The sequence below is a fragment of the Arabidopsis thaliana genome (genome assembly GCF_000001735.4).
Source record: "Arabidopsis thaliana chromosome 1 sequence".
NCBI classification, from domain to species: Eukaryota; Viridiplantae; Streptophyta; class Magnoliopsida; order Brassicales; family Brassicaceae; genus Arabidopsis; species Arabidopsis thaliana.
The window spans coordinates 27186590-27211708 of record NC_003070.9 but is presented as its reverse complement, the minus strand read 5'-3'; the positions used below and the strand labels follow the sequence as shown (position 1 = coordinate 27211708).

The following is a 25119-nucleotide window of genomic DNA, read 5'->3' as shown; positions in this document are numbered from 1 at the left end:
AAGTTTGAAGAATCAACAGCAAAGTTTTATAGTGTAAAAACTTGTTTGAAGAATCAACATATAGTGGCATACCTTGGACAAAAGTTTCTTGACTGCATAAATCTTTTGATTTTGAAAAATCATCAACTGAAAATGCATAATGAAGAAGAAACTAGTAGCAAGCAAACATAAAAGAAGCTCTCTCTCTGCATTGGGGACATACCACTAAACATAAAAATTTCCGATTTGGATCGAATCCCAAAAGCCCACTTAACTAAATTGGTCAGAAAGAGAGTGCACTCTTAACTAAATTGGTCCGTCCATCTTTAATTATACTTTAGCCCGAAACCTTTTAAGCAAAACCGTTTCTTAGCCCAAAATCCACTCCTTTGCTTTAATTAGTGTTTTAACGGACTTGGCCCGGCCCTAAATCTTCAGCCCATTTTAACATCCTTTGAAATAACCCAAAATTCTAAAATTCCGATTTGGATCGAACCAAACCGAACAACCCAAATGCACTATTAACGAAATTGGTCAGTCCATCTTTTGTCTAAAACTGCTGCCTTTCCAAACTAATTGATCTCAGTCTCACTAATCGGAGAAAGCTATGGTAGCCGGAAAACGAAAATCCGACAGAAACCCAACAAATGTATCCGACAAACTTGGTCTAAAAGACCCATTACTGCGCCGTCTCTCTTCCGCTGCCGCCGTAACAAACTCTTTTCTCCAAGCCAACGATCTCTTCCTCTCACCATCACAGACCCTCCGCCTTGAATCCCTAATCTCATCTCTCCCAATCTCACCTTCCCCTTCTTCCTCCTCCTCCGCCATCACCACCACCACGTGGTTCAACCGCTTCTTAACCTCCGCCACAGAAGACGAAGATGATCCTCGCTGGTGTCTTTATTTCCGAATGTCAAAATCCACCTTCTTCAGTCTCTACTCTATCCTCTCCCATTCTTCGCTTCCTTCCTTCGCTGCCACAATCTTCCGTCTCGCTCACGGTGCTTCTTACGAGTGTCTCGTTCACAGATTCGGGTTTGATTCCACTTCCCAAGCTTCACGCTCTTTCTTCACTGTCTGCAAACTCATCAATGAGAAATTAAGTCAACAACTTGATGATCCTAAACCCGATTTTTCACCTAATCTGCTTCCGAATTGCTACGGTGTTGTCGGATTCGGGAGGTTTGAGGTTAAAGGAAAGCTTCTTGGTGCTAAAGGTTCGATCTTGGTTCAAGCATTGGTTGATTCCAATGGCAGATTCGTTGATATCTCAGCTGGTTGGCCAAGTACTATGAAACCAGAAGCTATTTTTAGACAGACGAAGCTTTTTTCAATTGCAGAGGAAGTTCTCAGTGGAGCTCCGACTAAACTTGGAAATGGAGTATTGGTTCCTCGTTACATATTGGGAGATTCTTGTCTTCCTTTATTGCCGTGGCTTGTTACACCTTATGATTTGACTTCAGACGAGGAGAGTTTTAGAGAAGAATTCAACAATGTAGTACACACTGGATTGCATAGTGTTGAGATTGCGTTTGCTAAGGTTCGAGCTCGGTGGCGGATTCTTGATAAGAAATGGAAACCAGAGACAATCGAGTTTATGCCGTTTGTCATAACTACGGGTTGCTTGTTGCATAATTTTCTTGTGAATTCTGGTGATGATGATGATTCAGTGGAGGAATGTGTGAATGGTTGTGAAGCTGGTGATAATGGTGAGATGAGAAAAGATGATGATAAGGAGGAGGAGACTCGGAGTTTCGAAGGAGAAGCATATAGAGAGTCGAAGAGGATCAGAGATGCTATCGCTGAGAACCTAAGCCGAGTGAGTTCACTAAGATGAAATCGAAAAGTTGCAAGAAGCGTTTTTGTTTGTTTGTTTTAGCCTTATCTTGTAAATTGTGGTTTCTGCTGTTTTCTTTTGTGTGTACAATGTACATCTGTTTCAGTATGCAGTTTACGGCTTAGAATGTGAACCAGATAATTTAATATGAACGTATAATTTTTTGTAGCTGTTCACTTCAGGTATTGGATTACTCTCTTCTATTCTCAATCTTTTGCTTTGGATTTTGATCATGAATTTGACTTACGCGGTTTTTAAGTACATTTTCTTGTTTTGTTTCAATGAGACGAATACTTTGTCCAAAGAATAGCAAAAATGAAAGGAATAATTAAAGTGTATTGTGATTTGGACTTCACAGTTCACATGGCCCAATCACAAAAGGTTTCGGCTCGGCCCATTGTGAGAGCACTCGGTTAATGTCAAACCGGTTGGAGGCAAAATAAATTGAATGGCATACATATATGACCTACTACGTTCAGCTCTGACACGACACAAGTACCCGACTTCTTGTCCTAGAGGAAGCTCCTTTTAATGGTGGAATCAACATCAGACTTGGAAGATCAAGGTACGAATTAAGATGTTTAGAAGATTTCTGTTTGTTTTTTCCTACCGAGAAGAAAAACCGTTATTTGGTGGAATCTCTGGGTCAATTATTATCTTTTCTAGCTGATGACTGAGCTTGATTATTCCTTTAGTATATTTGCTCTTGTTTGTGTGGGTAGTTTTAATCCTCAACGTGACAGTGTGGGCTGGATTGAATAATTTGTCTGCTGTGTTTCTGAATTCTGTTGCAGGTAATGAGTTTTTCCAGGAGCACAAGTATGCTGATGATGCTCTGAATAGTTATCTTAAGGTCCCTGTGATGGCTTTCAGACCATCCCTTGAAGCTAAACTCAGGCAATTGTTGCATAATATTTGCTTACATGAGTTTAAGCTTTGCTCTGATACTGCAAAAGATTTTGTTAAGTTATTAAAGGGAGAAACTGGCAGCGATTTGTTGCGTCTTTATTTCCAGAGCTCACCCAACTTTACTGAGCTTCTCGAGGCATGGAATCTTCATCATGGAAAACAAGGACTTTCCTATATATTCTCGCTTATCCAGACCATTTTGAGTCATCCAGAGGGAAAATCTTCTGATATTGGAAGAGCTCTTGACCAGTTTTGTAGGTTACTTATCGAAAAAAAACTGTTAGACATTTACAAAGCATTATCCAACACAAAACGTTTACAGAATGCCGCACTTTCACTCTTGGCTTCTATCGTTAGACGTGGTCCAGGCATGGCATCAGAAATGGCTAGGACATTTGATTTTCATGGTTTCCCAAAACAGGCACCGAGGCGGGCTTTTGTTGAATTTGCAATATCATTCCTTCAAGTTGGGAAGCCTTCCTTATTAAAGTCTATCTTAGAGAAGAAGCAACTCTATTCTCAACTCCTACAAGGCCTTGAGGAAGACGATGACGACACTCTGGCTTCTGTCTTGTCTACCTTGAAAGACAAGATCCTTGTTCAAGAATCATCGCTTAGTCCTCGGCTTATGAGTGCTCTCTTTGGACCCAAAACACTAGAGCAGCTAGTCATCATTTCAGAAAGAGAGGATGGTGGGATTGTGAATGAGTTGGCCTATGATGTTCTTGTTAAAGTTTGTACAGACCCCTCTAATGGATTGATGCCAGATGCATACAGAAAAGGCAATATAAAACGACTACTTGCCCTCATGAAGAGCTTGAAAGCTACAGAAACTGGTTATCCCAGGGATTTGCTTTTAGCCATTATTAGGGGTAGACCGTCTTTAGCTTCTGCTTTCTTTGATGAATTTCCATACAATGTGGAAGATTTTACATCACCTTACTGGTTAGTCCTCGTCAGAGTACAAGAGTGTTATTTTTCATTCTTTTTTTTCTGGATAGTAACTCAAGTCTTTGCAGGTTTTCATCTATTTCCCTGGCAGCAGATTTGGTATCGTCTGTAAGAATGTCATCTTCTTTTGACTTTCTCAACCCAGATAAACCTCCTTCTGGTGGTTCAGAGGTCCATACTATCATGAAATGCATATGCCCCCGACCATTTAGCCAGTCGTTGATCGCTAGAGGGATGCACCATTCTGTTTTCCTTGTGAAACATGGGACTTTGAGATTTCTCTGGGAGACGCTGAGGCTGTGGGATTCTTTTGTTACTGCTTGGAAACTTTGCTCTGTTGACCAAATTCAGGCTTCTCTTGAGCGGGATATCATAGGTGAGGTGATAAGTTTTTTCCCAGATTTCCAGGTGTTATGGACCGTACTAAAGGTGTCTCAAAAGCTATCTTTGAAGAGAAAAGCAGAGTTGGATATTGGATTAGTAGATAGAAAAAAGCGTTTAAAGACATCTGAGATGGCTGTTTTGGAAGAATTGGCTAGTGATATGGTCATTGGTGGGCTAGGTTCTGATACAAATATCTTTTTGGAAGAGGATACTGGGGATGCTCAGTTGACAGATCAGGAAGATGCTGAAAACGAATATCTTGGGATCGTTTCAGAAATTTGGGGTTCAGAGTTTTGTTCTAAGCCTATCGCTTCGGTCGATGAAGCAGAGATGTTCTTTCAGATAAAGCTCCTGGATACCCTCGGGATTTATGTGGTACGTTGATCTGTCATATTATTAATTTTGTTGTGTTGTTGTTAATAGATTACATTTTGTTGTGTTTAGTAATAACTAATAACAGGGTGTCTTATTGTTTAAACCCTCCGTGTCAGAATCTTAGTTTTGATTTTCGAGGAAATGGTTTTGCTTTACTAACCCAGTTTCTTTTGTCAATTTGATTTACTTTATTTTATTATTGCTAATATGTCTTGGCATTAGTAGTAGGCTTGGACGTTCCTCCTCATCTGTACTTGACGACTAGATGTTTTTCATCCTTGCAGCGTTCTGTGCCTAATGTGCCTAAAGGGTTGTTTGATGTCTTCATGAAATTTCTGAGCAGTTCTTCAAGTATGCCAGCTGAATTGCAGAGAGCTCTGTTGTCTTTACTGAATGAGTACATCTTTTGGAGGCCAAAGTCTCAATTTGAGAGAGTTCCTAGAAAAATTCCACCACTTATGTTCAAGCATTTGCATGTATTTATAAATTTGTTACTTTTTTCATCACACAACGAGGTGAAGGTTCTATCATATAATTTAGCACGGGTATCTATGAGCAGCACCGGTGCATTTGACATAAATCCAAGTGAAATTGAGGCATGGTTCCTGTTTCTACCAATTGTTGGAAAGATTAAACTACCTCTTAAGGCTCAGAGCATATCATCATTTGTCATCTCCTTTTTATGTGATGCAGTTACGGCTGTTGGAAATACTTTATTCCAGCAATGTGCAATTGTCAGAAGCTCCTTGTCCCATTTAAAAGGTATATGTATTTTGTGCCCTCAAAATCAATGATTCGGTATAGATGAATATATAATATCTTGCTCCTATATATGTTGATTCAGGTATACATTATTTTCCATTTCTGTTTTTAGATTCATTATCTGCACAAAGATGATTATCTAATGTCTCTGCAACTATGGCAATGTTTTAAATCAACTTAATCTCATACAAGGTTATTGACTGGCGTATCTTTTCTGTGTTTGTTGCAGGTGTATCAATTGGTTTTAGCCCCCTAATTGTTTGTATTCTGCAGAAGTGTGTGAAGCTACTAAATTCTGAATCTCAAGCATATTCTTTACCAAACAAGTCAGCAGTATCTCTGTACGTCTACAGCTCATTGAAATATATTTTGCAAACTCAGGTACATACGTCTGCATATTTTATAAATAAATATATATATGTATAACTCACCATGCGATATGTTTATGTTCTATTTTACACCGCTTACGATACCAATACCTTTTCTGTTAATTGAATATTGTAGGTAGATCCCAGACCACTCTCATGTTTGGTCCAGTCAGTTTTGTCTGAGGTGGTTGATGGATCTAAGGATTCTTTATGTGAATGGTTGCCATTGAGAGTGTTGCTGCTTTTTACACAATCTTTGTCAGAACCTTTCATCTTGCATTCCGGAAGGACAACATGTCGACTTGCTGACACTTCTTTTGCTGCCACTCTTGATGAGATAAAAGGACTGATGAGAAGTATTACTCCGGATGAAGTTGGAGGAGTCGTTAATGCGTTTTCTTCTGCATTGATATGTGCAACGCCTGAATCAATTTTGAAGAATTTTGCTTCTGTGATGGCAGTTTCTTGGGATCTCTACGGAACATCATTCTCATTTTTACTGTCCATCATCTTTTTAGAGAAAAACTTCCTCGGAAACCTTTCAAAGCTATCACCTGACTTATTTATGCGAGGGTTGGAACTTACTGTGTCAAGGAATCTCCGTGAAGGAACAGTAGATAGTGAGATTGATTTTGCTGACCACTCATCCACAACTGAAAAAATCAAGAGTAAGATGGACATTCCTGATATTGAATCTCTTGCATTCTCTGTATTCTTAGAGCAGACTCCTTTTCCAGTATTACTTAATGAAATTATGAGCATGGATATATCTTGCTTACCAGAGTTTCCAAGATTAACAGAGCTACTACTGCTTAAAGTTTCGCAACCTAAAAGTGATAGTATTGAATCAGATATCCGATTAATACTATTCTGGCTCTTCCAAATACGATCATTGTACAAGGTTCAACCACACCCGGTACTCTGTCAACAATCTGAGATCTGCTTACGTCTAATGAGGCACTTGTTCTCTCAAATATCAAAGCTTGACCTTGTTTCTGGACCTTCTGCAGATAAGTTGAAGCATCAAGTGCCCCAGACAGTTCTTTCCCACCCAGTTGTGATGGCACTGTTGGAGAGTCCCGCTGATTGTGACACATTACCTCGAGTGCAGAATGTTGAGGTTTTTTCAGAAACGTTGCTGACAGCGGGCAGGCTAGGTATTAGTGAAATAGATCAACACATCCTTGATCTCTTGGCTTCTACTTGTGAGAACTTTTTGTTTGAGGAGAGTCATATTGAGCGGAAAGGGGACCTCAGGGCAGATAAGTCAATTATGGCTTTTAAGGTCTTGGTTGAAAGGCTTCTCTTGGTATTCAGAGACAAGTTTGAGCTTTGTGTTGGTTCTCAAAGTTACGCTCCGCTTCTCCAACATCCACAATTAATTCAGGCTTTGTTGAAATTTATATCACCTTTTAAACTTTTATATCTTGCACATTCCATGCTGAGTAAAACTTACGAGGAAGAATTGGCGAGCCCGATTCTCAGTTTCGGGTTGGATATTGCTGGCGGAGCTTTTGAAATGCTTATATTGTATTCACGCCAGCCTGCTGCTAAGAGAAGGGTCTATGATTTTCTGTGGGAATTAGAAGACAAGAATTATGACAGTAGAATTATTGAGCAAGTGTATAGCCTGGCATGCAGGTTTTCTACCTCTTTTGGTTTGGCTTCGGCAGATACTTGTTTGCTTAAAGTCGTTAGTGGCATTTTCAGGGGGGGAAATAGTCAGCATTGTAGTGTTCACCAGTTGACGGTGATAATGTCACAGATTGTTGGGAGAACTTCTAAAGACCTTATTATCCATTGCATTAACCAGGCAAGCATGAGCAGGGCCAAGATATTGTTCTATCTTGTGGAGTCCAGTCCCTTGCATCTGTCAGTCTTTGGACACATTTTCTTTAGTATGCTAAGTAAACTACAGGGTGACTCTGCGCTTATTACAGATGATCAGTTTGTCATGCTTCTGCCTCCTGTGCTATTGTTCCTGGCATCAGTTTTTGCAAAACTCGAGAAGTCATGTAGTAAATGTTTGGATATAACTTCACTTTATTCAAATATACTAATAAAAGGTTTTCTTCAGTGGCCCAAGTTTTGTTCTGGCTGCATCTTTGAAGAGAAGTATGAAGAGATTCTTCTGTCGACGAGTGAGGATATCGAAACTATGTTTAATGCGAGTCTTCTTGGGAAGGCAGTACGTATGTTTCAGTATCACTTTGCCTTGACTGAAAGTCCAACTAAAACAGACGATCTCTTGAAGGTATTCTATTCCATGTTTCCTCACACTAGTGCTGGCAAAGAGATGTTGGATTACGAGATAAAAGAAGTGGACGTTAAGTCAGTAGACCAAATGTTTAATATTACTAACCGTTTAGTTGCAAAAGTAGAGCTTTCAAGGATCTGTTTGTTTCCCGAGGATAGCTGTATGCATCATTTAAAACGTCAAGCAGGTGGTTGTGTGAAGGAAAGTTCTCCAGAAATGGGATCCAACAGAGAGAGTTTATTAAACCCGTTACTAAATGCTTTCGTTAATACTTGGCAATGCGTTGTCGAGAGATCTGATGGTTATTATAAAGGGAATTCCGAAAGGGAGGAGCAAGACAAATATTGGTTCCTGTGCAAAAGCCTTGAATACTTCATTTTGAGAAGTATTCTAAAGTTTTTGGAAGGCATGTGTGAGGAGCTTGCTCACTTGGATTCCCTTCCTTTCCTGGAGAGGCTGATGAACTTAATTCTTCGGTATAGATTTAAGGACTCGAAGACATTGAAGATACTGAGGGAAATTTTCTCCTTCTTGTCTAGAGGAAAGTACTCGTATCATTTCCAAGATTTAGTATCGCACTCTCAGTTTACAGAGAGTATCAGTTCTCTTTCCATTTCATCCTCACATACTGGTGAAGTCATCAGGCCTGTCTCCAGCATTCTAAAACTTCTTATCATCCCAAATCTAAATTCCGTCAGAGTTGAAAATTGTAGTCTCGAAGCACCTGAGTATTATTTGAGTCAGATAGAAATTCTCAAAATTCTCGGAGTGCTGCTCTGCAAATGTGGAAAAGATTCAGGAATCTTTTTGAAAGATTTGCACTTTCGTCTTTTGTGTTCTTATGGTGCAACTCCGAGCGAAATCGACTTGCAGAGCTACAAGCTGATGCATGATATCAAGTTGATTGTTGGCGAACACACGCTGAATGATTCTGAAGATTATTTGTGGGGTAATGCAGCCTTGAAAATAAGAGAGGGACTGCCTTCCGACGGTAGTTATTCTGATATAGTGGAAGATCTCAGGCAGAGTCTTTTCAAAGAGAATCTTTGTCTTGATCCCAAAAGATGTGCTCAAACTGTTTTGTATTTTCCTTATGGGCGAACTGCAGAGGCATCAGATAACACTTACATATATGATGATCCAATAAGCGAGGTACCCTTGTCTTTCATTTTAATTTTCAGTTAAAAGTTCCGTGTACTTGCATTTTCAAACTAATCCCTCCTCCTTGTATAGAAATGCTCACCTGCTATTGAACGATATGATCCTGTTTTCATCCTGCGAGTCTCAGTACAATTATTGTCCATGGTATACATTGAACCTGTGGAGTTCGCCAGTTTAGGCTTGCTTGCAGTGGCATTTGCGAGTATGTCTTCAGCAGATCTTGGGATCAGAAAACTGGGCTACGAAACTCTCGGGATATTTGTGGATGTCCTTGAGGTGATAGTTATTTTATGTTTTCATGTATCTCTATGCCGGGTCTGTCTTTGCAAAGGCTCATTGGTCAAATCTGCTTCTGAGGAAACGGGTTAGAATTTCTTTGTTTAACTAAAACTTTTTGATGTAGAGTTGTAGGAAGAATATGCATGTAACGGTGCTTAGGCTTCTGCTTACGTATGTGCAAAATGGAGTTGAGGAACAATGGCAAAGAATCCCAACTGTGTCTGCTGTTTTTTCCGCTGAAGCATCTCTGATATTGCTGGATTCTTCTCACGAACATTATGTTCCCATAATTAAACTTTTGAAGAGGTCATCAACACTGAAGCTGAGGGTACTTATTCTCTGAAAACTGACAAACTCTTGTCTTTAAACCTTTACAATTTCCCTGCATTGAACTGTTTTTTTTTTTTTTCTCTTCGCTAGGGAATACCTTTGTTTCATGATTTTTTCGGGAGTAGCACTGTTAACTTTAGATCACAGAGGCTTTGGGTACTTCGCCTAGTGTTTGTAGGCTTGGAATCAGAAGAGGATGCTCAAATTTACATTAGAAACTCCATCCTTGAGACAGTGATGGGTTTTTTCTCATCTCCTCTTGCCGATGATGAAACTAAAGGACTAATCCTGCAGGTGATACTTTCTTTCCTTAATGCCACTTTGTGTTTATCTTGCACCTTATGCAGTTGTCTCTTCATTATTTATAATATTAAGTTCCAGTTGTGAGAATATATAATGGGGTATCTTTACTTCACATTTGTGCTCGTAGACCAACACAGACAAAAATCTGTCTTTCATTCACTTTTCAGGTTGTGAGAAAGTCCGTCAAATTGCATAAGATGGCCCGACATCTAGTTGAAAACTGTGGTCTGTTGTCATGGTGTTCGTCATTTTTCTCAATGTTGACTACAAAGCCCACTGGAGATGAAGATTCGCGCTTCGTAGTTGTCTTGGAGGTGTGTACAGTATTCCTCAATAATCAACCATATTTGTTTGTCTGGTTTGCATCAAGAGTCCTTTGTGTAGAATACTGTACTCCTTAATTGAATTTGCTATGTGATATCGTTGTATCAGGTCATAACTGATGCACTCGCCTCCAGAAACGATACAGAGTGGTCGCAAAGATCTGCCCTAGAAGGGCTAATGGAAATATCATCTCGTTTATACACACTTTTGGGTGATGGATTAGTATCAATGCAAGAAAATGGTACTTCGGTTGATTTGATTTTGCAGATACTATCTGCTACTCTAAAGATATCACATAAACGAAAAAAGAACCAGCCACATTTCACCATCACAATCGAGGGGATATTTCAACTCTTTGAGGCTGCTGCTAACTGCGATTCTCCTCAAGTCGAAGCTAGTGCAGAGGGTAGGCTTGATACTATATTAATGAGCACACCGCCAGTTGAGATTATATGCATGGTATAATCTCTCTTCCCCTTTCTTTGACTATTGAGCGTCCATCCAAATTTGTTTTGAACAGTTTAAAATGTTTTTGTATCATACAATATCTTTTCAGGACGTGCACAGGCTGAGAAGGTTTCTTTTGTGGGGATCCTCCACAGCCTTGAAGAGTGACCTTAAAAAGGGATCTAAGCCTGGTGAGTGTCATCAAGATACTAAAACACACACTGAAGAGACTATGGTAGCAAAGTTTCTACGGTGGCTGTTGGCTTCAGTGATTCTTGGGAAGCTTTACTCTGAAGCTAATGATTCGGACCAGATAGTCTTGAGCGAAACAAAGCCAGAAACTTTGCCAACATTGTTAGAATACTTGAAGAAAAGGAATCTCCAAGGCAGCGTGACAAATTCGGAGCACATAATAGGGGAAGTAATCGTGTATCTCCAAAAGCATCTGCTGTGTAGAAACTACGGGGTTCTTCTTCCCTCTGTTGTATTTGCACTTTCTCTCATGGTTCTTCGCAATGGCCTCGAGACTACAGGTATGCTAGTGTTTCCCGGATTACTTGGCCTTTATTGATAAATCAAGCTTGCTGCTTTGATTTTCAGTTGGTTAGAATGATATCTGCTGAAACTAAAGAATTAGACAGGTTTGTTTTGTAGGTGTGAATCTAAATCTTTCTCTGTTTTCCTGCCTAGGTACCGAGTCAGAAGGTGGTTACAAGGTCATCAGATCTTTGTGTTCTAGAATTAGTAGTCCTACTGAGGCTATTCCGGTCTGGAGATGGTAAACGATTAATTTATATATTGTGTTTGGTCGTCATTCCAAAGCTTTGAATTGTTTACCACTCAAAACCTTAACCTGAACCCTTCTCCATATAGGTCATATCATCAGGATCTTCCATCTGAACGCGCCACAGATCCGAAAGAGATTGATGAACTCTATGCGTGCCAAGAGCTTTTGCTGATATTTTCGGATATGCTTCGAGAAACGCCACGGGAATCTCAACAGACGTTGTTGCTTGGTGAAAGTTTTGACATGTCTAGTGTATTTGAATGGGAAAGAGGTTTGTTTATTTGAGAAGACGACAAAGGTCCTCGCTGGTGTCTTTGTTTCCGAATGTCAAAATCCACCTTCTTCAGTCTCTTCTCTATCATTTCCTCTTCTTCGCTTCCTTCCTTTGCTGCCACAATCTTCCATCTCGCTCACGGTGCTTCCTACGATACTCTCGTTCACCGATTCGGGTGATGATTCACTGGAGGAATGTGTGAATGGTTGTGAAGCTGATGATAATGGTGAGCAGGCCCGTGCCTAGTAAAGAAAACTTTAAACGTTGGCCTACGGCACTTGATTTTTTATGTAATATCAAGGGGCATATTTACAGTTTATAATAATTCTTACATAGTATAGTAATAAACGTAATTTATAATATTCAAAGTGAAAATGAAAACTCCCATGACCACTTAGATAAGTTGGTTAGCCGTTAAAACGAAGAAACACAAAAATCACGTTTGTAACTACTTGGAATTTTTTTTTGCCATGAGTAACTAACTAAAATCTAGTCCGAATGTTTCCTAGTATTTAAAGCAAGTCTGGTTTCAAGACAACTTCATCAATACAAACTTAGTAGTGTATTCTTTATACGTATAATAACATCCCTTGTGATCAAACAAGTAAACCATTCAAAAGATGAAAGGAAGAATTTTGATTTTGAGTTTGCTCATAATGAGTCTGGTCATGGCACAAGTTCAAGTAGAAGCAAAGATCTGCTGCCCTTCCAACCAAGCTAGAAATGGCTATAGTGTATGCCGTATAAGGTTTTCCAAGGGAAGGTGTATGCAAGTGAGTGGATGCCAAAACTCTGATACATGCCCTCGAGGTTGGGTAAACGCCATTCTCGAAAACTCAGGTAAATAGGAAAATGTCTTTGATGTTATTTGTTAAAAGATCGATCAAGATTTTAATACTTTAAAAAAAAACTCAGCTGATGCTACCAATGAGCACTGCAAGTTAGGGTGTGAAACTTCTGTGTGTGGTGCCATGAACACTCTCCAGAACTCTGGTAAAGCGAACTCCTTAAGTCTCATTTTTATCATTATTTTGTTAGAATATATTCTAATGTTTGTTTCGGTGACTAGATGCAAGTGAAATTGTGAATGGAGCGTCGGAACAATGTGCCAAGGGATGTTCTATTTTCTGTACCAAGAGCTATGTAGTCCCACCTGGGCCGCCTAAACTGTTGTAATGGTCGTATATGTGAAAAAACAAATGCTAGACTCTTGCTATTCTGGTTTGTGTGTGTGTGTGTGCATGTGTCGTAGAAGGTTTGTTCGATCACTAGATTGTACATGCCCTCTACTTCCTATAACCTAAATAAAGAGTTAAACGTACGTGTCTTTTATTGACCTTCCTCTTCTCTCGACCATTTTCATTTGCTTTGAACGGAATGGTCTTTTATAAGCAGCTCATATCGTGACACAGATGCGACTTAGCAACAGTGTTAAGACTGACGATATGTAACGAACTTAAGGATCCAGAAACTCGGACTTAAAATGCTACAAAGAAGAGAGTATGAGAGAGATCTTACACGACAAAGATTATGACTTTTGCTGATAGATTTTTCATGTAATAAACATAATTTTCAATAGAGAAAATAACGACAAACATTCAAAAGCCAAAACCATCTATACAATTGATGGTGCTGCTGATGTTTGGGGGTTTAATAAATAGGTTCTTGGAACTTTTCTATGAAAACAAAAGAAACAGGAGTGCACAAAAGCCAAAACCATCTATACAATAGGGTCAAACCAAATCCACAAACACACACGAAACCGAAGGATGATAAAATATCAATCATCCTAAAAAATCATAATGAATATTGAGAAGTTAAGTCATCAAAGGTCAGAGAAAACATCAGTTTTTAATAGTTTCAGATCCATCGCTCTTGTTTCTGCGGTGTCTCCTTCAGACCTGCCTTACGAGCATTGGTTAGCAGAACTCTATGAGCTAACCTTCCTCTGTTTCCTATAGACAGCCTAACTCTCTCCATCCCTACATTAATGCCGCCACCTCTTCTCATTGGTTGCTGCCTCGGGGAAGGTTTCATTTGCATTCTCTTTTGTATGCTTCGTCTCAGTATGCTGGTCAACGTCTTCCCATTACTTCTATGTAGCTTAGGACTGGTGCAGAGCACTTGGTTAGCGCCACTCTTTTCATCAGGAGAAGTTAATGTTGATGTGATTGGAATGAATGGCATTGGCGCAAAACTCTTCCTTCTTGGAGCTGGTGGAATACGTTTTGCGCAGATGGAGGATCTTCCTGCTCCTATTCTCTTGGGAATTTGCACTTGCTCAGCCATTTCTTGATTGTTCACCTTCTCAATGAGGTCACTGTACTTGAGGCCACCATTGGGTAAAGGAGGTAGATCATAGCTGGTCGTGCTCTCTGAGAGTGGTGGTCGGGTTAGATATACCATTTCTCTCGAAGTTGATGTGGTTGGGGCAAGAGAACTCCTTCTTGGAGCTGGAGCTGATGGAATACGTTTTGCACAGATAGAGAATCTTCCTGTTTTATTAGGTAGATGCACTTGATCAGCCATTTCTGGATTGTTCTCCTTCTCAGAGAGATCATTATACTTGGGGACACCACTAGGTAAAGGAGCTAGATCATAGCTGGTCGTGCTCTCCAAGAGTGATGGACGTGTTAGATTCACCATTTCTTTCGAAGCTGATCCCAACAGTATATTTGTCAGTGGCGGCCTCTTTGATGTGTTGTTTTCATCTTCAGTCTGCTGTTTTGTCTGCTGTTCAGCAATCTTGGTGTCTACATGTTGACGAGCAAGCTTCCTCTCCACCAGTAGTTGTGATTCAAGTTCTTTAACCTAACAAAGAAGGTGATATGTAATGATTTCAGCAATCTGAAAATGTTATATTCCACGTTGTTTTCGTGGTTATGGTGAGTATCGTTTACCTTGTCTTGGAGGGTTTTGTTCTTAGTGTCTCGTTCCTTAATCTTTGCTTCTAAACCATACATCGTTTCCTCCATTTTCCTAATCTGTTCGTCTTTTCCTTTCATATCTTGCTTCCATTTCTCAACCTGATAAAGAATTAACACAGCTCAGAACAATACATGAATGATACGATAAACACACCTGTGGACATGTAGCTTACCATTTGCTTGTATTTCAAGAGTTCAGTATTGTCTAGCTGCTTCTTTGCAGGTCCCAACTCTATCCCTCTCACTCTGCTAGCAAAATTCAGTGAGCATAGTGTCTCACTTTGATCATTCTCGTTAGGACTGATTTGTACAAACATGAGGGTTTTTGAATCTCCTCCTGTCATATACCAGTAAATTTTCATCGTAAGCTTTATAACAGATAAACAGAATTTGTCAGTGAAACATATGTAAACAAAGAAAGTGGTTGCAGCTTCAAGAAGAAAATTCAATACCTAGAGAATCCTGAAGCAAGTGCGTGAGTTTTGAGTTTCTGCAAAGGTATTTGATCTTATCAGTATGCAAGCCAAACATAAAGTTAGATGAAAAATGGTGACTGTAACCTTCTTTAGAGAAAAATAGATGTATCATATTGACCTGAAAGGAATGTGAGAGCTTTTGTTGGCAAGAGCGAATATGACATCACCAAGAGCAGATAATGATTTGTTGATGTTTTGAGTCTCCTTCAGCCGTTCTCCTTGTACTTCTGTCTTAGCAACCCGTTCGCTTCCTGCTAAATCAACTAACCATAGTTTGCTCTTTGTGCATTCACCATTCAACAAATTCTCACCTTTTACCATCACGCAGTGAATGCTGTGCAAAGAAAATAAGAGAATATACATTCAGTTAGCTATTCATTTTCTGAAAAAAAGGAGACTAATACAGATCAGGTAAACAGACCAGTGAGATCGGCTACTGTGCTCATTAGCCGTCGTTTTCCCAACAGCCCTTGCATTACTTCCTGTTTTCAACACATCCCAAACCTCTTCTATGCTTTTCACAGGTGCTTCAACCAATCCTGGTACGTGGTGGTTTCCTTCACTCAGTTGCCTTATCTCAAATCTGCAAAGGAGTATGGAGCTACTGTTAGTGATATCAGAAACCAATTTTATTTGCCTACAGCAAGAAGTTACTTATTACAGTTCTTACTGAAACACTACAAATAATGAGACTAAAGAACCATGGAGCACATCAAGGAGAAAGGTATACAAAACTTATGTAGTACCTTTTGGGTGCAGATGCACTCTGTGAAGCTGGAACCAACAAATCTCTTATCTGCTCATTGTAAACTTCCAATACACTGACCGAGATCTCATAATTGTAGCGGTGTTCTCGTGCTTTGATTATTCGAAACAGATTTTCCAGTGTTCTATAGTTTACACCACGGTCATGTTGAGTTCCCTCCATGGTAAAAGTTTTCCCAGTACCAGTCTGGCCATAGGCGAAGATGCAAACGTTGTATCCATCAATGACTGACGTAGCAAAGGGAGCAGTATCTTCAAAAACATCAGCTGTAAAAGTATAGGAAACAACATGTCGATTGGTGAGATGAGATTTCATAGAAAGCAAGTAGGAAATGGTCATTGATGCCAAAAATCACCTTGGGAAGCGTTAGGACCAAAAACAGAATCGAACTTGAAGCTTTTTTTGGGAAAACCATTTGACATCACTATGACCTCTCCATTTTTGGTTGACTCAACATCAATTCCCATTGATACTCCTGCTTCAGTTTCTTCAAAGTTTAGTGGTCGACACCTGCAAAAGACCCTGATGTTACCTGTACGAAGAAATGATCACTGTAAGTTGTTAGGCTGCCAAGTTTAGTCAAGGGGGTCCATCTACAAGTTATATTGGATAAAGACACCAACCTTTTAGTTCTAGTATCTTGTTATATAGTTCTTTCCTCTCTTTTTCTCCTGCTACAAATTTGACTTTGAGATTTTCATGCAATTCTGCGTCCTGCTTCACTGTTGAAAAAAAAATTTAACTCATCAAAATTCACAGAAACACAATATTACTATATCTTTGAAGTGCTAGTTGCATGTCAAAATGATAGGAAGACAAAGACTCACCTCTAGACTGGATGTGAGAACTGAACTCGTTGATATCTTGGACTAGGTGTTTGTATGTTGTTGCCTCCTCCAACAGCTTAATTTGCTCCACTTTCATGATCTACAAATCCGCGTTCGTTAAAATGAGGCATAAGAGCTTGCAGTTGCTGATCGTACTTTAAGTTTGCTTCTGTGTACCTTCAATTTTCTTGTCAAATCTCTTAATGAAGAGAACCATCTGCTCTTCTCTTTGACTTGTCCCTCGACAGCAAACGCTATTTATGAACAAGTACATATATGTCAACTTTAACGATAACAAGGAAGGCGAAATATGAAGGAGAGAGATGTACATACCCAAAGAACCAACATGCATCGACTTGCGCATTAGTTCATTTTGAATCTCACTGAGAGAATTCAATGCTTCTTCGCATTCTCTAGTCTTTTGTTGGTTCTCCAGTTTAAGTTCCTCAACCATTCTCTTCATATCCTCCATCTCTTTCCTCTGCTGCTCACAGTCACTTCTCATCCCTTCAGCCTCTTCTTCTGCCCTGCAGACAAGATTTTCCTAAAAAGAGGATGACAGTTTAACTATTTGCAACTTTTGTAACCACCCCAACCTCAACTAGAAACACTAAGATTGTGGAATAACTCTCACTTGAGTTTGCTGGGACAGAACAGTGTCAGTTGAACCTTTCACCGCTAGCATTCCAGTTTCTTCAACATCTAAAAAACAAAAGCTGTGATCAGAGTTGTGAAAAAGTTAGGTAGAATTGTCCAAGACACAAAAAGGTTAGAAAGCAACATACAGGTAGCCGTTGTCTCTTTCCTAATAGAAATGCCACATAGAATTGCAGCTCCTGTCACTCCTTCTAATCGTATAGATAACTCTCCTTCCCTACCTACGAGCATCCTTAGATCCTCTATCACAAGAGGTGTATTTGCTCCTACTTGCGAAAACAAATCAAGGCCGGATATGACCTGCAATAGTTTTCCACTCGAATCATAAATGACATGTGATGAATAAGAAGAAAATAAAAGCTCAATTTCGGTGATGATGTCTTGCCTTTGCTCCTTGAATGAATATATCAAAAACTCTAACTCCCGGTGGACCCTTAGTGAACTCGATTTCAGCAAAATGCAAATCGATGAAGTAGTCCCCAGGATCCAGTGACTGAAACTTGTAAGCGAAATTACCAAGACGAGCTGTTTGATACAACAAAATCTCATCTTCATTGCCAACAACAGCATCAGTTGTAATACTTTCACCTCCACTAAAAAACTCATCCTTCAAGAAAGTTACATCCTCCACAGTCACATCCGTGCTTATAGAACCAGAGTTGATACTTATAACAGGAGTCATACTCTCCCGAAAGTCTCCAGGTGGAGAAGGTAACTCAAAAGAAGACTCAGGAGACAACTCATAGCCAAATGTCTGACAGATTGCTGAGAATTTCACAACTTGGCTTTTACGGCCAAGTCTTGTAGTAGTAGTAGAACCATCAATTCCATTCTCTAGAGAAAGCTCAGTAGAAAATCTTCTTTTCTTAGAAAATTCTGGTGAATCTTCATAGCTACCTCTAGGTAAATCAGGTGAAGCGCCACAATTTACTAGATCTGGAGATGCTAATGAAAACCCTAATACAACTTTTCCTGAAATCAAACCCAATGCTACTCCATAAATCTCTAGACAAAGGCGAATTTGATTTGACAGAAGAGAAAAAAGGAAAGGTTCGGTTACCATCTAACGCTACGGGATCACTAGATTGTTCCAATTTCATCAAATCTGGGCTTGATTGTTCCATATCAACATCTAAATTCAAATCTAGAATCAGTAAAGCAAGAGATAAATTAAGAACTCTTCTTAAAATGAATGAATGACTTACCGTTACTCAATTCGCAATTTGAATCCAGATCTGCCATTGCCACAGTCCTTGAGCGCGATGCTATATCCTTTTCAGCTGCTGATGAAAAAAAAAAGTAAGAAAATTGAAGGAGAACCAAAAACAATCGTCTAAGATCAAATTGAAAATCTCACAGCGAGAGAAGCTTTCAGGTCGCGGAGAAGCATCAGTTGCGAGAAGTGGATCACAACAATCCTCCATTAACAAAAATTTCGCAGGAAAATGAAGAAGATGATGAGAAGGATAAAGAGAGAAACAAGTATAGAGACGCGAAGAGATTTCAAATTTGGGGAAGAAGAGAGAATATTTGTGGTTTAAGGTAATAAGAATCGGATTCTCTTTTTCCGTTGCGGTTACTTTAACGTTATTAGACGACCGTTGATCTTTTTTACTAACTTTGAAATTTGAAATTGATTTCCCGGGCAGCCGGGCAATGATTGACCTCTTTTTCGGGCAGGGGCACTGTACTGACACGTGCCGTTTGAACCGAATCCAAGCAGACATAACCGGAGATAACCGAATCAAATGATATTTATTAAGAGTGCCCTAATGATTAGTCTAAATAGTTTTGTGAAAAGTAGTACAAATTCAAATTCACTATCCTGCATACTGCAAGATGAGGTTGAATTGTTGAAATACGAATTTTTTATTATGTAATATGAAATTAATATCAATATGTGAAAGATTCATTTTAGGCTAAAGGCCATGAGATAGTACAATTCTCAATTCTATTTTTCTTTGGCTGCATTATATTTGAATCAAGAGAAATTTCATCTAAAAATGAGTATAAATGTTAGCTAACCAAGTCATTAAATATAGAGAGAACAAAATGGACAGAAAAAAAAATCAATTCTAGGAAAATAGGTAAATGATTTTCAACTCAAGCAACCTCAAAGGTTCGAAAACGAGTTTTTCTATCAATAATAATGGAAAGCTTATGCATCTAAGGAGAGTAATTATGTAATCACTCACGTATTGACTTAGCAATCTAAATTTATGCATGTATACTTTATGTTTTGTTATTTAAATATATAAGTTTTTTTGTTTTTAAAAAGACATTATTCAAAAATTACAACAAATTATTGTATCGATTTTCAAAGAGAAACACAAATAGATGATATGAAGAGACCTCTTATATATGTAAAATTTGGTCTTTGGGCTAATGTTTGTATAGTGCCTTAGTGGTGTGATCTAATACTGAAGTGAGTGTCGGGATAAGTTCACTTGCGTTGTTGGTCCTTGAAACTAGTTGTGATTCACTATCGTTATTACACAAGTTACCTGAAATATCGAGGCGCCATGAAAATAGTTGGTCCGTGAAAGTTGAAACTGTCTCGTTTTGCATCATTCGTCACAAGAGAAAGCTACATTTAGGATCAAAATTGGCTTACAAAAAAATTATTTAATTTGGACCCTTAAAACCTTTTTTTTTTTTGGGACACTTAAACTTGTTGATGCCTGTAATTGAACTATAATTTAATGGGGAATTAATAATAATTCTTCAGTTTGAACATAAGCTAAAATCAATTCATCAATCAATGATTGCAGATAAATTAAAAACAGTTTACTAATGTTCAAAGAAGTTTCACGGGACATTTCATCGGTGATCGATCATACAGTATCTTCTAAGTTCAAAGACGCGCAACACACACACACATGCAATTATCTGACTGGATGTATCAAGCATTAGTGGTACGGCCTATTATAAAATCTGAACAGCTGTGAAGTGAATCATATAATAATATGGAAAGTACACAACACGTCTTTGTCCTCTAACCGTACATTACATTTCACTCTGGCAACTACTAATAGTCATGTGCCAGCTTATCATGCCATGGCCCGGCTTATGTCTTGTGCATTCTCTTCTCTTTCTTTTTCTATCATACATTAATTGTTAAGCCAAGAATTAAGAGAAAAATTGTAAGCTTTTTATATGAAAATGTACATGTACATCTTTAATTCTATAAATATCTTCATGTTATGCCATTCATTTGATCTGTTTATAATCAATTAATTTAGAATTCTTTATTTAGTCACATATCTATCTAGCTTAGCATAAAAATTTGTAATACTGAATTTCTAAATGCATTAAAGATGGTGGTTGTTTTACGCATTTTAGTGGTATTTAGTCCACATAAATTTAATGTCCAAGAAAGTATGTCCACACAAATTTTGGACCAAGGACCATATCAAGTATTTTATCATGAAATTATATATGTTTTACTTGATGTAACACGTACCAAGGGTGAATTTAAATTTGATTGGAAAACGGTTATTTTAACCACGTCAACTAATGGTTTTTGGGTAAATTATTTGAGTTAGATGTGTCATAGCCTTGTAATGTATTGTATATCGGATTTTAACTTCTTTTATTTTGTCACAAACAAGATTAAAATACAAATTTGTTGGTATAAAATCTTCTTGCAATTATTTTGCTGATTCTCTGCATTTTCCGAATGAAAAGATATCGAAGAATAATGAATTCATAAAAAGTAGTATAATGAATTAAAAACTACGGAAAGAAAAGAACTAGTCTACGATGGATCCGAGCAATAATCTGAACAAGAAGCTTTGTTTCTTCCCATCCTTCTTCTTTTCTCTATACCGATATTGCAAAGGAGACGAACAAGAAGAGACAGAAGAAGAAGAGTAACAAGACGAGACCGACGAGGAAGAAGATGTTGATGTTGAGCCGCAATACGTCGCCGTTTCAACTGCCTTCTTAGTGTAATCGTAGTACTCCAGAGATAGCTTAGAGAGCCTCTCGGTGAGACAGAGAGAACAGATTCCAGGAGACTGTCTATGTTTCGTGTGCTTCTTGCATGAGAAGTTATTGTCTGAATTAGAATTTGAATCCGATCTCTTCCCTTCTTCAGCTTTCTTTGATTTCATTGTTCTTCTTGTTCTTCTGTTGATGAGAAAATTCGCCATTGATAAATAAGAGACTGTCGTGAGCTTTGGTTTTGAATTGTATTTGTCTTTTCCTTTTCAACATCTCATGTTTGTATTTATAAGTGTGTCGTGTAATTAATGCAAAGCTGGTTTTAAATTTCCATGATGTTTCCGGGATCCTTCACTTCTTTGTTTTTCATTTTTAAAAGAAGATAGGCCCACAATTTTATATTTATTTGTTTTCAAAATGTTTATTATCGAATTTTAATTAACACTTGTTCGTTTATGATTAGTCGTCGTGACTAATAAGCTAATTTTGATATAAAACCATTTTTCAGCATCAGTAGATAAGTAGACATTTTGTTTATGTGTGAATGAAAAAAGTTGGTAGGGTAGATGCAAACATTATTAAATTTATACCAAACTTTTTGTTGGTTTTAGTTATGAGATCTGGAGTGGTTACTGTGTTGTATTTTATAAATGGACGGCTTAGATGTAGTAAGATCTCAAGTCGGGTCCACCTAATTAGGTAAGTCGGTGGGCCGGTGTTATTGGGCCTTTATACTCAAATTTCCTCCGAGGTCAATGCCCATCTGGCAGTTGCTCATTACACTTGTCTCTGCTTTCGCTAGTCTCTAGACTTTCAAGTCTTTCATGATCAACATTCAAACCCATGTAGAATTTTCTTTTATATTCATAATTTAACAATCCTAAATTATTGATAAAAAATATTCTGTCTCCAACTTTCTACAGTGATTATATTTTGTAAGAAAGATCAAATTCATTATCTTATGTTGTAAATCATACACAAAATTCAGACGAAAATGTGAACAATGTTAGAACTTTTGCAATCATACACAAAATTCTAAAAGGGTAAAATTGACTTTTGCATCATCATCAAATTAAAAAATGTTAATCATTATGGATGGTGCTTCGTATTTTAATTTACTTTTTTTTTTTTTTTTTAAGAAAGCGAACAAAAAAAATTGATAAATACGAGACAAAACATAGGAAAAATCATGAGAGATAATTAATTATAAGAAGCATATAACAGCACTGCCTCTAGCCTGGTCCTTCAAACGAGTCAAACCACAGGAAAACAAAAGAAACCAACTAATTAAGGGAGAGCCAAAGTGTACATCAATGCAACTACACAAGTCACAACCAAAGCATCCAACGGCTTCAACACGGCCGTGGCCGAAGCAGAAGGACTAGCCTTTTTACCTTCTGAGGGTGTAGTTTTTCCGTCTTGTACGGGTGTATTTTTGTCAGTGGTACCGTCTCCAGTACTGCCGCCTGATGAAGCTGCTGGAACAATGACAGAGAGCTTCATCCCGCCAGTGCAGTGGCCGGGGATACCGCAGATGAAGTAGTGAGGACCAGGTGTCTTGAGAGCTATACTTGTGGTTCCACTACTGTCCGAAGAAATTGCGTTCCCCAATGTGCAACTCTTGTAGTCACTTTCGCTCACTTCGTCCACCGTGTGACCCGCACCGTAGTTGAACACTATATGCAACATAATGTAAACATTCATATAGATCTATATTACAACTATGACTTCGAAATTGTTCGTTTGCAAGCAAAGTATAAAAGCATTTTGTTAATGGCAAACACAAACAGATTATACGTACTTTACAACACAATATTATCAAAAAATCATTTTTTTAAAAAAAATGTAAAAAAATTTACATGTAAAATCAAAAGCATGTATTAGTGGTTGAAACAATTTCAGACTACGTATAGGACAGACAACGTATATGTACATACCGATGGTATCGCCGACCGCGAAGGACTTTCCGGTAGCCAACGAGCTATAGTCTTTCCCGAGCGACCATTCGACGGGGTGACTGGCAGAAGAGGCAGGTGCAAACACATTGAAGAAGATGATGACAAGAAAACCAACAAGTGTACACAAGTTTGCCATTTTTGTGTATTTTGTGTAACGGTATATTTATTTTAAAATTGTGTAACTAAGGGAATTCCTTGTGAGTTGTGAGCAGATATATAGAGATTGGAAACAAAAGGGTATGTTGGAGTTAGTAGAGTTAGGTCCACTTACCCTCCAACTAAAGCTCTCTCATCATTTAAGTTTTCAAAACTTTTTTTCATATTTGGAGATAAGGACTTGTTCCTCTTCTGCTCTAACTTTAGACATACTCAACAAATGAAATGTTGCTACACCGTAAGAATGGGTCATAAGAGGTTTGGTGACACATCATAAAGTCACACTCAAAAACCCTTTGTAAAAGATAAATGATGATGTAACCCAAAGTAGTCACAATGTATCATCAAAATTCGCTTAATGATTCAATATAATGGACCAAACCAAAAGCAGATGAACAAACTTTTTCTTACTAGCAATCACTGAGACTTTTGCAGCTCACAACTAAAATCGAGTATGTGACGTAGATTAATTTAAAATAAAAAATAATAATAACACTAACAAATGTTAGTGGATATGTGACCATGCATGTCCTAGACCGCGATCTATAACATTTTTAATTAATATTTAGTATGGTAAAAACAACAAACCAATTGGAGGTTTCTCCTTTCAAAATCAATTTTCTGCGAAACATATATGTAGAAACCAGAGTTATTAAAATTGTACAATATTAATGCTTCAGTCATACTAAATTTAGAATCTAAGTTACTAAAAAGGTGATAGTTGAGTAATTAGTTTGAAAAAAAAAAAATTATCTCACCGAAAGGTGCAAAACAAAGCATGCACATGATATGATAGAGACGGTGCAACTAATTCTGCTGGTCATCAGCCCACATAAAAGCAATATGTATTAACTAAATTATGTTAATGTTGACCATTATTCATTGATTTGTCTTCGGCATTTGCAAGATATATAGAAATCTCAAAATAATATAATATTTTTAATACAGTAAAACCTCTATAAATTAATAATGTTGGGATCCCAAAATTTTATTAATTTCTAGAGGTATTAATTTATCGATAAATTAATATTTATTAATTTATAGAGAGATTTTTCAAATATGGTAACATTTTTTTAATTTTTATGAAAATGTAAGATTCATTTCAATATCTAAAATATATTTTTAGAACCAATTACAAATAGAAATAATTATCATGTCTAGAAAACAATAAGAAAAGTTTTTGATATATTAAAAATATTAAAATTAAACAAAAAAACTTATGCAAATTGAAGTAAAAAGAAACAATACTAAAATTATATTTCATTGAAGTTTTATATATAAGTATAATATATATATATATATTTGATATTTTAATACAATTATTAATTTATGATATTAATGAGACCATATGTTTACATAGGATTTTCAAAAAAATTATTATCTTATTAATTTATCGATTTGTATCACTTTTTACACTGTCCCAACTCGGAACCGGAACAATTTATTAATTTATAGAGGTTATTAATTTATCGAGTATTAACTTATAGAGGTTCTACTGTAGACTATTATAATAGGCCGGTTTAAACAGCAAAAATGGGTATTTTGATTTAGGTCCATAAAACATGTAATATCTTTTTCATAATCAGCCCAATTGATAAAGAAGCTTCCTGAAAATTAAAAGAAACAATTGCACACCAGTAATAACTAAATAGTTAACTTTGACTGCACACAATTCTT

At 37.7% G+C, this 25119-nt stretch overlaps 6 protein-coding genes across 10 annotated transcripts; 3 read left to right on the top strand and 3 right to left on the bottom strand.

The window, feature by feature from the left end:
* The first annotated feature begins 208 nt into the window (after positions 1–208).
* Positions 209–2305, top strand: AT1G72275 (LOW protein: nuclease-like protein). Of its 2 annotated transcripts, NM_001334522.1 has the most exons (2): positions 530–1802; positions 2178–2305. In NM_001334522.1, exons 1-2 carry the CDS (start codon positions 587–589, stop codon positions 2234–2236), a joined length of 1275 nt encoding a protein of 424 aa, NP_001320443.1. In that variant the 5' UTR covers positions 530–586; the 3' UTR covers positions 2237–2305. The 2 variants fall into 2 exon arrangements, with proteins under 2 accessions (NP_001185379.1, NP_001320443.1); NM_001198450.2 differs by lacking the exon at positions 2178–2305 and having other exon boundaries at positions 209–1986.
* Positions 2306–2612: 307 nt separating this feature from the next.
* On the top strand, positions 2613–12086 carry AT1G72270 (nucleolar pre-ribosomal-associated protein). The gene is given in 16 exon segments (NM_105886.6): positions 2613–3673; positions 3748–4438; positions 4723–4789; positions 5132–5200; positions 5430–5581; positions 5705–8977; positions 9059–9262; positions 9390–9593; positions 9686–9889; positions 10066–10212; positions 10331–10471; positions 10490–10681; positions 10779–11202; positions 11360–11447; positions 11543–11727; positions 11804–12086. 16 exon segments carry the CDS (start codon positions 2682–2684, stop codon positions 11974–11976), a joined length of 7206 nt encoding a protein of 2401 aa, NP_565039.5. The 5' UTR covers positions 2613–2681; the 3' UTR covers positions 11977–12086.
* Positions 12087–12240: 154 nt separating this feature from the next.
* Positions 12241–13353, top strand: THI2.1 (thionin 2.1). The gene is made up of 3 exons (NM_105885.3): positions 12241–12570; positions 12646–12723; positions 12800–13353. Exons 1-3 carry the CDS (start codon positions 12351–12353, stop codon positions 12904–12906), a joined length of 405 nt encoding a protein of 134 aa, NP_565038.1. The 5' UTR covers positions 12241–12350; the 3' UTR covers positions 12907–13353.
* On the bottom strand, positions 13330–18969 carry AT1G72250 (Di-glucose binding protein with Kinesin motor domain-containing protein; the record flags this gene model as incomplete). Of its 4 annotated transcripts, none has more annotated exons than NM_001334520.1 (18): positions 13330–14541; positions 14631–14756; positions 14831–14994; positions 15110–15147; positions 15252–15467; positions 15555–15716; positions 15880–16165; positions 16255–16431; positions 16523–16621; positions 16727–16826; positions 16904–16980; positions 17060–17270; positions 17361–17428; positions 17512–17683; positions 17769–18355; positions 18444–18515; positions 18589–18666; positions 18741–18969. In NM_001334520.1, 18 exons carry the CDS (start codon positions 18805–18807, stop codon positions 13591–13593), a joined length of 3651 nt encoding a protein of 1216 aa, NP_001320541.1. In that variant the 3' UTR covers positions 13330–13590. The 4 variants fall into 4 exon arrangements, with proteins under 4 accessions (NP_001320541.1, NP_001320540.1, NP_001319365.1 ...); NM_001334521.1 differs by having other exon boundaries at positions 18589–18663; positions 18741–18959; NM_001334519.1 differs by having other exon boundaries at positions 13395–14541; positions 17805–18355; positions 18741–18918.
* A 1985-nt stretch (positions 18970–20954) lies between these two features.
* AT1G72240 (uncharacterized protein) lies at positions 20955–21673 on the bottom strand. Its single transcript, NM_105883.4, has one exon. It carries the CDS (start codon positions 21535–21537, stop codon positions 21136–21138), a length of 402 nt encoding a protein of 133 aa, NP_177369.3. The 5' UTR covers positions 21538–21673; the 3' UTR covers positions 20955–21135.
* Positions 21674–22350: 677 nt separating this feature from the next.
* Positions 22351–23673, bottom strand: AT1G72230 (Cupredoxin superfamily protein). The gene is made up of 2 exons (NM_105882.3): positions 23266–23673; positions 22351–23004 (listed from the first exon to the last, which is right to left on the bottom strand). Exons 1-2 carry the CDS (start codon positions 23420–23422, stop codon positions 22616–22618), a joined length of 546 nt encoding a protein of 181 aa, NP_177368.1. The 5' UTR covers positions 23423–23673; the 3' UTR covers positions 22351–22615.
* Positions 23674–25119: the final 1446 nt, after the last annotated feature.